Below are 12309 nucleotides of genomic sequence, written 5' to 3' on the forward strand. Positions count from 1 at the left end.
TCATAATCAAGTGTCAAGAGGAGGTGATCTAGGTATGCATAGGGGACAGTTCAAAAAGATAGAAAAAGGCCATGATGCTCGGGCTGGTTCTTGAAGGTCAAGAAAGGGTTAGCCAGGAAAGGAAGATGGAAAGAGCATGTGTGAAGGAAGACTGGAGAAAACATGACATATTCAGGGAACTCCCAGTATCATGCATAGCTGGAGAACTGGGCACAAGAGAGACTGAACAGGTCCAATGGGCATGCTAAGGAGTCTGGATCTTATGGTGAAGAGGGATTATTAAATGCTGCTGAATCTCAGGACCAGATTAACCTTTTAAAAGCTCCCTCTGGCAGCAGAGTGGAAAATGGATTGTGGAGGTAGAAGATCGGAGAGAAAGCTCCAAGACGTTGGGGAGAAGTGGGAGAGGCAAGGGTAGACAATTCCAGGTTTCTGACTTGTAACGATCTCAGGCAGTGAGAGAGCCACATAATAATACAGGGAATACAGGACAAGGGGCAAGTTTGGGGGGGAAGATAATGCATTCAAGTTTGTACTTGTTCATTTTGAGATTCCTATAAAACATGTAAGACATGTTCATGAGATAGTTGGAGATATTTCTCAGTTGAGAAATACAGATTTACAAGATATTAGAATAAAAGTGGTAGGTGAAGCCATAGCTGTGGGTGAAACTGGACAGGCAGTAGACTTGAGAAAAAAGCAGAGACAAAAACCTTGGGGAACTATATTATCTCCCTCTTCTGAATGTCTACAGCATCTTTCTATAGCTCAGGTAGAATTAGTCACATGCTACGATAAACATTTAGCTCAGTGCCTATTATGTACAAAAAGTATCACACTAGGTATGAGGGTACAAAAAGGAATAAAAGACGGTCCCTTCATCCAAGGAGATTATGATCTAATTGTGGAAGGAATTATACCCAACTAGTATGCAAAATGAAATAAGAGCTATAAATGTGTTGAGTACAGAAGAGGCAATTAATTCAATGGAAGTAACACAGGTTTCAGGAGGAGAGAAGAGTATTTGAGTTGGGCTTTGCAAAATAAATGGATTTTGCAAGCAGGGAAGGGGAAAGAAGGCAAGTGATTTGAAGCTGGAAATTAACATACAAAGATCACAACAGAAAGGAGTGCAGGAAGTGATAACAAAATAGGCTAGAAAGGTGGCTTGAGGCCAAGATCCATGGAGGCACACACGTGCCTAAAAATACCCAAGTGCTTGTGTTGTAGCAGATTCATTTCTGCTGGGTTCCCTAATTTCAGAAATGCCTTTAAGAACAATGAGGCAAAAATGCTAAAGAAAATAAAAAATCACCAAACTAAAGCTTGAGGGCTTATAAATGCTATTTATTAGTTCTCTATTTCCATTCTGCAAAATTCTGCTAGTGGAACTTTAATTACTTGGCTTCATTGTAAAATTTCCATTGCATGTAAGTGTAAATAATTTCACTCAAATGCTCTCATTTCAATCTGTGGCTGAAAGCATCAGTAGAAATTACATTTTTGTGGCACTTCCTTGGCAGGTTGAAGGAATATAAAATGTATACTGTTAATCAAGTCATGAGTGACTTTGAAAGTGATAGATTATATCAAGATAGTAAATAATAAGAGATGGAAGTATATTTTAAAGATTGAAAATATTTTATTTAAACTTTTCTTCATAAACACTTTTAACATTTTTTTCAATTTAAAAACAGAATGGATAGCATAAACATGTTTTGAATAGATTATATTCACGGCATGGGAAAAATTACCTGACAGAAATGTAAAGGCTTTCAAAATAGGTATAAAAGGCAAACCTTAAATTAGTCTAAGATTTTTAAATCAGTCCTAGGATTACTTGACTACTGGCCCAAAATGTACCTAAAGGTCAAAATATTTCTTCTATAGACAAAGTATGCCCAAGAGGTATAGGGCATAAACAAGTTAGATAGAAAATAACCTCTCTGATCACCTCACTGGAACATTCTTTCGGAAAGCAAACACCTAATCCTTACTGATATACTGATTAATAAGGTTCTTAATGTAGTTGTTCCCAAAGATGTAAAACGAAAATCCAATATTAAGGGGGAACAAATCTAATGACATTCTCTCAATGTTACTCATGTAATATTGAAGTTATACTGGTATACTGAAAGGATACGACTTGCATGAGTTTACCTATTCCAGTCTATGTCTATGGAATATTTGACTTTATAAACTCTTGATAAACTAATTTTTCAGGACTTTCATTTTTAAGATAAATCTCTTTTTAGAAGATACTTATTCCCAAACCAACTCTAATCTGATAGATGATCCCTAAAAATGTTCAGAGTACAAAAAAAATAAAATAAAAAATGTGTAATAGGCAAAGAGGAAAAATGGCACTAGCAGTTTTACTGCCATATAGCCCTCATTTATATCTAATTTTACTATTATCTATGTTGTGTTTTACTTCACTCTAAAACTTTAAATTATGTATTCTCAAAAGAGCTAGTCTTTTCTGAGAGATAGCTTATAAACTGAAATAACAATTTATATTATAAACTGAAATGTTATGACCTACAACCACATATACATATATAAAAATAGTCCCACTGAACGTTTGACATGTTTAGATTATGCAGCTCAAATAATTTGTTATAAAATATTTTAAAGCTTAGTTTCATGTAATTAAGACACAACTCTCCATTTTTTACCACTTCTCCCCACACAAATGTGTGTGTCCTTTACTATAACTCGAGCAGGCTTCCCAGAATGAGGTGTCCAAAGGTGCTGCTTCAGAAAAGATAAGTGAAGGGCTCAGTCAGTATTTCACAAATTATAGTAACACTCACACAGAGTAGTGAGGACACAGAAAGCTGTCTCAAGAAATGCTAATAATTCTATTAATTAAGCCTTGCTTTTTAAAAACCAGTAGTATTTCTTCCAATACAAAACCTTCAATGTGAGCATCTTGAATTTTATGAAAAGGTTGTAGTGCAAGGATTTTCTTTAAGCAGACTAAAATAAAAACTTAGAAGGTCAAAGACATGGAAGAGAACAAACGTTTCTAATTAAGATGCAATTAATAAAGATCAGCTATTTTTGTAAAGTCTGGCATTTAAAATGTAAAGTGAAAATACACAAAGATCACAGCGTGTTACACTGTAGTTTTAAATCTTACTGAATTAAAAAAAAAACTATTTTGAGCACATACAATGTATATAAACAAAAATGGTTCCAAATGAAGCACACAAAAAATAAACTTGAAAAAAATTCTATGAAAAAATTTTCCATAGTCTAGTATAACAAAAATAAATCTCTTTCAGCAATTAAACCATAATTTTAAAAGGGAATGTATGTTAATCATGGATTTAAAATAACCTAAGTCAGAACTACAAATAAACAGAAGAGTTTTCTCATACATTCAGAACCCAAGCAATAACAACTATTCTTAAAGCTCAAAACTGATTACAGCTAACATCAGGTCAGACATGACTCACGTGTGAAGCTGAACCCAAAATTAGTTCAAGTTAAGATTTCACAAATTTTCCAAAACATGAACTTTCATCTTGGCCTTGTGCTTTTACAATGAAGACCAAGAATATTCAATTGTTTGTTCCATCTTACTTTAACTAGGGCCGCTGCTACTGCTAAGTCGCTTCAGTCGTGTCCGACTCTGTGCGACCCCATAGACGGCAGCCCACCAGGCTCCCCCGTCCCTGGCATTTTCCAGGCAAGAACACTGGAGTGGGTTTTAACTAGGGCTACGAAGTCATATCTAAGCAATTAAAGAGAACCACCACGGGAGTGTAAAAGCCTGATAGGGGTACCCTGTCTCAGTCTTTTTCAGCAAAAGACAACAATGAGGAAAATAAGACATTGTTATTTTCTTTAAAGCAAGATAGCACACATATAAAACACTACACCAACTAATACATTAGAAAAAGAACCAAATGGCTCACCTAATTCCTAGTTTTCCATTATTAAAAATGATTTTTCAGATGTATAAAAAGACTTTTACCTATATAACCATGGGAAACAAGATATCAAATTTAATTTTTAGAAACTAAAATGACAGGTGAGGTGAAATTGCTTACTCATGTCCGACTCTTTGCGACCCCATGGACTGTAGCCCACCAGTTTCCTCCATCCATGGAATTTTCCAGGCAAGAGTACTGGGGTGGGGTGCCATTGCCTTCTCCATAACAGGAGTCATATCTAAGCAATTAAAGAGAACCACCACGGGAGTGTAAAAGCCTGATAGGGGTACCCTGTCTCAGTGTTTTTCAGCAAAAGACAAGAATGAGGACCACTTATTTCTAAAGCCAATCCCAATGTTTTGCTTTAAAAAAAACAAAACTACTTCTGTACCTGACTGTTTCTTAAACTCAAATGCCTCAAGCCGTGGAGTTTTAAAATCAGGTCTTTTTCAGTTGTCTATTTTAATCGCAAAAATGAAACAAGTCTTCACATTTCCATGATTTCGCATTTCCATTTTATGTTCAGTGGTGGCAGCAGCAAAAAAAAAAAAAAAAAAAAGAAAGAAAAAAAAAGGTGAAACTCGAAACTTTTTACAACAGCCGTATAGAAGGCATTGCAATATTGCACCAACATCTAAGATCTGGCAAGTTTTGCCAGTGTAGATCTAGTATCAGATATAGACTCTACTCAGGATAAAATGGCATCAATTTGAATGATCCACTCCCTGGTTATTCTTGCTTAATTTTGACAACTATATGTTTTTCCTTTGAGTTGAAAGAGTTGAAAGGTGCGGCTAATCCTAAAACACTTAAGAATGATTTTGAACAGTTATTCTTGATCCACTCTGAACTTGGAGGTTACTATCCTTCATGCTAGTAGCTCTCAGTAAATAAAACAAAAGCTGAGGGCTTACATCCCCAGCGCCACTAAATATTTTGTACTAAATAAACAAGAAGATATGACCAGTTAATATTATAATTCTATTCCTTACCTCGAAGTCAAAACTGAGCTCAAATTTTCCACAAGTTGCTACTTTCCATTCAATAACAGATGCAGCAGCCTTATTGAATGCAAAGAATGGGAGTTGCACTTACTTTGAAGGGGCCTTTATTTAGGAGTCTGGTATTACCTAAGTTCTCTTTAAAAGTGCTTGCACGCTGCAGGACCAGGCCTTGTCACATACCACTCCAATTTTCACTAAAAACAGGGTAACATTAAACAGACTGCAAAGAAAAACATTTTCAAAAAGAAGACATACATCGATAAGGAACACTAATGTTTACTTTTGAAAGTAAAACATAAAATGTTAGCTTTCATAAAACCATACGTTTCAGGAATATAAGGAGTTTGAATATTACTGAATCAGTATGGACTGAAGATAGGCTACTCTGATACGAAACGAGGACTCCAGTTATTATCTTTCTAAAAATGTTAATACATGAAAAGACGTTACATCTAAAATACAACACGTATGGCAAACTGTGTGTGCAAGTGCACTAGCTTAAAAATATAGAATCCTAACCACGCATAAAAGGGGATGTGCCTTATATATTCATAAGATGTAAGCAAGTATGGATATGCTTTCACTAACACAATGCAGGTAAGAGAAGGCAGCTTAGAAATAGTGTTCTGAATATAAAAAAGTTAATCTTGTAGAAAATTTATACTTTTGCGTTTTCAGCAAAAAGCCATGCAAAAAGGTCAAGAGTTTTAAACTTAAATAATAAAATCAAAAAGTCTAACAGACTGAAATAAATGTTCAAAAAGATTTCAGCTAGAGATAGGAACTGAAATTACATCCAGTGACACTTATCAGGTCTTCTCTTAGAAGATGCATGACTCCTACACTGACATTTGAAAGAAATGTTTAAAGCATAACATCAACTTCCCAGATAAGTGAATTGTTCTATTAAACTGCTTCTGGAAGTAGTTTCAAGAGCTAGCACTTACAACTGACTTATTGCATGAGTTTGAGGCCACTAAAAAGAAAAAAAAGGATGCTAGCACAGAATGAAAACATTTTTACGATATTAGACCAATGGCTTTGATAGTAAAACTGGTGAGGTTTTTCTTATGTTTTTTAATTAACTACTTTGTCACAAATGGATTTTGTTTGGCTTTTTTGAAGGGAGAAAGATGTCATCAGTTGCAACGTCTGACCTCATCCAGAATATATTCTGGAAAATGCAGGTTGCATACTTGTAAACCATCCAGCTTGCAGGGCATCCGCGGGTACTCATCTTCCTTCCACTTGTTTTCATCCGGATCAAAGGTGAGAATAGAATCGCTGTAATGACCATTGTAGCAAAGGCCTCCAAGAACCATTATTTGTCTGTCCAGCACAGTCACACCATGGCCACTTCTACCAATTGGCATGGATGCCAAGATGGTCCACTGATCAGTCTCTGGGTTGTACACTTCTGTGGAAGGGCATCCCTGAGACTCAAAAGAGGCTCTCAAGATCACACAGACACCACCAAAGACATAAAGCTTGCCGTTGTATGAAATCATCTTGTGAAAGCATCTGGCATAATTCATTTTGCTCTTATTCTCCCAACAGTTGGTAACTACTTGCGTTCTCCTGGTCCGCTGTTCTATGGTCCCTTCTTTACTGGGGTCAAACACGCATACTTGCTTGGAAGTGGAAGATGAGGTGATTCCACCAGTGATAAACAACTTGTTATTGAGCACTGTCCCCTCATGTCCATATTTGTTAACTGGATAAGGATCCACAAATTCCCATTTATCATTGGTGATGTCATATCTCTCAGTTGAATAGAAAGTCTCATCTCTGGTTCTGCCTGCTACAGCATAAATAAACTTCCCAATAACACCAACTGCGAATTCTGAACGTGGCACAGACATGTCTGCCATTCGGAGCCAGGAGTTTTGTCTTGGGTCATATCTAAACACTTTGGAAGAAGCATGGAATTCGCCATCTGGACCCAGCTCTTCCCCACCCAACAAGAATACGAAGTTATTGACGATAGCAAGGCAGTCTGGACGCAGAGGTACTTGTGGGCCCTCTAGTTCCCACCAGACTCTTGGTTTCTTTAAGAGAAGTATTTTACTGTTAACCATGCTATGTCCAATCATGCCTCGGAATACTGTAGTTTGGGGTTTGGCAGAGCGGATGCGGCTTGATTTCATATCCAACAGAGGCTGCTGGTGAATGTTCTGAAAGTAATTCAATGCTTGGTCAACTTCATAGCGCAGCTGTCGAGAGTATCTGTAAAATTCTGATGTCTTAACCTAAGAATACAAGTAAAAGAATTTAACAAAAAAAAAAAAAAGAAAGAAAGAAAAGAAAAAAGAACATCAATGGCAAAATATCAAAGCCCACTAAGATTAGCTTACCATTCTAAGCTACTTTCCTAAAACTGATTTCCTGTTAAGATCATATAGTTTCTATTTTTAACAAATCTCTTATATTTGTTTTTATAATTTGTATTTGTAGTAATTAATGCACATTCCCAATCTTTTTCAAGTAAACAAGTTATTCTCTAGGCACAAGCTAAATTCCTCTAACAAAATGTTATTAGTCACCTATGTCAGGCCCTGGGCTACAAGTGGTGGCTATAGAAGGACAAGTAGAGGTTTCACAGCAGAGGAAACCTTGGCCATGGTTTTGTTAACCATAAGGAACACTGTAAGAACAATCATGACTGAATAATCTCAGGAATTAAGTTAGTTGAGTTGGTAAAAATTTAAAGACACAAAAAAATTCTCAGTTGGTTTTAGACATAAAATCTTGGTTTAGTATCATCAACTCCTACAGTAATAGTTCAGTTGACAACAAAAGGTCAAACTTTTTCCTTTGTTTTTAGAGTTGGAACTACCTAATTATGATTGCTAAGATCTTATGAAACTTTTAAATATTATGCTAACTACTGTGGGGAGATTTTTTAAAAAAGCAGAAGATGTGGTCCATTCACTCAAAGAACTTAGAATATACTTGGGGAAATAAAAAATATATACATCTACCAATTTTAAGTAAATGAGGCAATTGACAGCTAAGTATGAAGCTGTATAGCACATCTGAGTGCTATAGAACTTTAGATAAAGAAAATATCAAACTGGTCCAAAACATTCAGGGGATATTTTGTGAAAGAAGTAGGAAGTTGGAAACCAAGCAGAAAGAGTCTGTATCGTAATGACAAGGATGAGGTAAGAGGGTTAGGATTTGGATGGTTACCATTTGGATGGTAGAATTAGACACTGTGGAGATAAAATTGACAGAAGTGTGTGGCTGATTTGAAGTAGCGATAAGATGAAGAAATGAGGACTCAAATGTGATTTGAGGATTTAGAACTAGGTGATAGGGAGAGTTGTACTGATAAGGGAAACAAGGATGCTGAGGTGGAAATGTCTAGGAGCCTGTTGGAAATCTGGGATGACAGCTTGGGAGGGAGTCAAAACCAGGCATATGTATTTATGAACTTGCTTTCCTTCTTTGCATCTCTCCTTTCTCTTCCCTTCTATCTTTCTCATTCACTTCCCACTGTAGTCCAAAAAAACGTATCTGAAACAGAAAGCACTACAGATGTTTACTTGAAGTATTTTGATAACTGTATTTCAGTATAGTTGGTTTCCTCTGTAATCCTAAGCATTTTATGTACTTAAAATCACTATTCTGGGTGGGTGGGGAGGGTCCTTCCATGGATCTTGCCAGACTAGCCAAGGGGTAAATGGCACAAAAAAGATTGAGAACTCCATGTCTTTGTAAAACAGAGAAAACTGACATTACTGCTGCAACGGGTGCTTTATGTGTGCATCTCATGTTAAATTATTCCTCCTCTGAGAGAGTGATAACTAGTCTCCTAGTGAGAGAACTGAGGCTTGGAATGTTAAGTGACTTGCCCAAATTATTTACATGACTAAAACTAGTAGAGCTGCGAGCTGAACCTTCAACCAGGACAGTCTTATTCCAAGGCTCAATTTCTAGTATGTTGTAACACTGCTTCCATCACTCTTTAGAAAACTCTTTAAATGACACGCTTATTAACAACAACAAAAAAACACTTAACATGTTTCAATGAATTAGTCTAATGATTCCTCTAAGAGAAAAGAGTAAATAATAACGGTAAACAATTTCAGTAAAGAGAAAAGTGATTAAGCTCTGAGGTCTTATCCTCTACTACTTTTACTTCACATACAAACAGTTAAAACAGACTATTTGTTACCATGGAACGATCACAATATATTTTCTAAAAGGCAATAGTACTCTGGTATCCCAATTAAATAAAATTTTGTGTATGTTTGCTTGTGTTAATAGTGATTATTTCTGGTATTCCAGATTTTTGCATTCTTTTTCATGTGTCACATTTACAGAGTCTTGTCATTCAAACAGTGGGGCTCCTAACCATCATAAATGTCTGATTAGTTAAAAAAAGACATCTTTTCCAATCTTCATTTTCCATTTGTTTCTTCTATGAACTAATAGTGTGCCTCACCCATTTTTCTCATCTTTTTCTTATTGATTTCTAAGAGCTAAAAGGCAATATCCTGGAAATCAACAAGAAACATAAACCTCAAATTAAATATTTAAGTGCCTACTGTGCACAGCCAGTAGACTGACAGTTACACAGGTTTTAAAGTAATAGAATCAGCATAGTAATTCAGAACTGCATCAAACAGCCCAGTACAGTGATTAAGAATTTGATTTAGGAAATATCTGACTTTCCCGCTCACAAGCTGTGTGATTTTGGGCAAGTGACTAAACATTCTTAAGCCTATTTTCTCATCTGTATTATTGGGACAACAGTATCACCTAAACCTCATAACCCTAAGGTAGGAGATGGGCAAGATGATCCTATGTGGAAAGTACTTAGTATGGTGCCTGTCATGTGGCTGTGTAGAAAACATTACAGCTGCTATTAGCTATTATTACTGACCAGGGGACATCTGTTTGAGTATCACTCAGTTTACATTAGTGCATCTGATGATGTGCTTTTGGTTTGTGTACAAATTCAGTCTTCCAGAAACTGGAGGAGAAATTAGAAAAACTGGTACTTTGTACCTAATCTTCACCAGGAAAGCATGACTGGTGACATGCAAGTAGGAGGAAGCTTTAAAGGAAGCAGCCATATTGTCTGGAGATCAAAAAAGAAAAGGAAGGGGAATGCTGCCCATATTGGATAGTCAGATTTCAAGATTTTCAAAGGAAAATTAGGATCAATTCCAAGATCAGGAACTGTAAAGAAGCTTGAAAAAGCTTGGAGGCTCTCAAAAGTATAATGCTGACTGCATAACTGCAAAACACACTGATGAGGGGAAGAAAAGGGGAAAGCATCTAAAAAATCTGATGTGCTGCACAGAGAGCTTTCTGGAATTCAGATGTTAAAAAAACATTTACAACAGATGGTAAAAAAAAAAAAAAAAAAACAGGCATATAAACCAAGTATTATGAAGAATGAAATGGAGCTGCAAGAATATTGTGAACAAAGCTAAAGCCTAAGGATGAATTGTGACTTTACAAAGTGCCAGATAGTGAATAAATGGCATTTTAGAGGCTAAAGTTAAAAAAAAAGTAGAGGAAAAAGTGAATTCCCCCCTGGGTGACATGGTTAATGTAATATTTACAAAGATAAAGAGAAACACCCTCCTATCTTATTTCCATTCTCAGCTAAGAATATTATATTCTTTCCAATCTGAAGATCAAACATAATGACTAAGAAGAAACTTAAATCCAAGATGGCTGAGAAAAAAAGAAAAACCAGCTAGATATTCTCACCAAGTTCAAGTCATTTGATCTCGCAAATCATGTCCTGAGATCCTAGGAGGCTTCACAGATAAGGCTGCTTAATTGCTTTCTGTAATCTGTGTGGAATCATGAAAATGGAAGAGGACTAGAAACCAGACAGATTTCTGAACTACAAACCAGTTAGCTAGAGACTGATCCTGAACTGTGAAAAACTGTTAGCACTTGCATGTAAGAAAGCACTACAAACCAGGAGGCAACAGACTCACCAAGCAATGCCAAGACTGACCATTTCTGGTTTAATTTTTGATGCTGTAACAACACTGATAGAGAATGAGAGAACTTATGACTTTGGCAAAGTAATCAACAAAGCCTAATCATAAACAAAACAGAAACACTAGGGACCCATGAAACACGTGAAGTTCCAAGTTCCAACAATGACTGTGTTAATTCATTTGGGGTGGGAGGTGGGAAGTCCACAGCTTTTATCAAATGCTCCAGGGATCCACAAACTTCAAATGTAAAGCTTTTAACTGACTACCCTCACTACGAACCAAAAATGGGATATGACAGTCTTCAGAACTAATAAAACTGTGGACCAAGTTAAAAGAACAGACAACCCCACCCTCTCTGTTCAGGTGAAACCACAACTAAGACAGTGCTCAATTCCACCACTGTACTTTAGATGACAAAGTGGATCATGTCCAGAAGACAGCAAAGGGATCCAAATCATAGGAAGAGTGGTCAGACTACGGATGTTTCAATTCAACAGAAGACGCAGGAGAAAGATGGCACCTGTTTTCAAGACCAGTAAGTAGAAGCTAAAAGAAAGATTTTAGGCCAATATAAGGAAAAGCTTTGTAATCAGGACTGACAACTTAATGGATGTTCACTGCCTTATTATTTGTAAGAGCACAAAAACTGAGCATAACTCACATATCAATATGAAACTGGTTGAACAAACTCTCTTATATAACATATGCAATCAAAAAGAATGAGATTAATCCATATGCAGTAACACAGACATTTAAAATGTCAAATGACAAAACCTGCAGAGCTGTATACATAATATTCTCAAAAAATAAAAATGGACTCACAGTCGGTAGTCTATGCAGGGGGAAAATGCACTTAATATGTGTACAACATATAGTTACTAATGAGCTCGTGAGGGACTTGGCTTTTCACAAATACTCTAGTAAAAAGGGTACAGGTCCATGTTCCCAAAGTCAAGAGCAGTATACCTCTAAGCATACTGCCACTGAAGGAACTTCAGGTATGACCACCTATCCAGTGTCTCACGAGGACTAGGCACCATGGCCTGTAATGGCATTCCACCTTCCAACCCCAGGTTCTTGCAGATCACATCGAACGGGACCAGCTTAATGGCTTCCTACAGTCTATTTCCTAGTCTTTCTTTGTGTATACCCAATCTTCTGGCCCCTCTGTCCTCTCCCTATTCATTCTACATTGCTCCTTTGATATCTGGGTTCCAATGGGTTCACAAACATCACTTCAGCACTATGTTGAAGTCCCAAAGTTACACCTTTACCCAGTTTGTTCTACCTCTAAGTCCACCATAATGGAAGTTGTGCCTTTTGAGATAGCTGTTATACCATAAGAGATCTTCTAACCAAAGAAGTTTAGCTCATACTTCTCTCTGCCAA

The 12309-nt window shown here is 36.6% G+C and overlaps 1 protein-coding gene across 2 annotated transcripts in view; it reads right to left on the reverse strand.

Annotated features, from left to right (window-relative positions):
* Positions 1-1622: 1622 nt before the first annotated feature.
* The window catches only part of KLHL15 (kelch like family member 15), a 34331-nt gene continuing 23644 nt past the window's right edge, over positions 1623-12309 (reverse strand). For both annotated transcript variants that reach the window (XM_086389338.1, XM_086389339.1), the window contains one exon: positions 1623-7197. In XM_086389338.1, the coding sequence (XP_086245464.1) occupies positions 6088-7197 (1110 nt within the window). In that variant the 3' untranslated portion in view covers positions 1623-6087. The remainder of the gene's footprint in view (positions 7198-12309) is intronic.

The sequence above is a fragment of the Bos grunniens genome, chromosome X (genome assembly GCF_055505025.1).
Source record: "Bos grunniens cultivar Pamir isolate PY7600 chromosome X, Bosgru_T2T1.0, whole genome shotgun sequence".
Classification (NCBI taxonomy): Eukaryota; Metazoa; Chordata; class Mammalia; order Artiodactyla; family Bovidae; genus Bos; species Bos grunniens.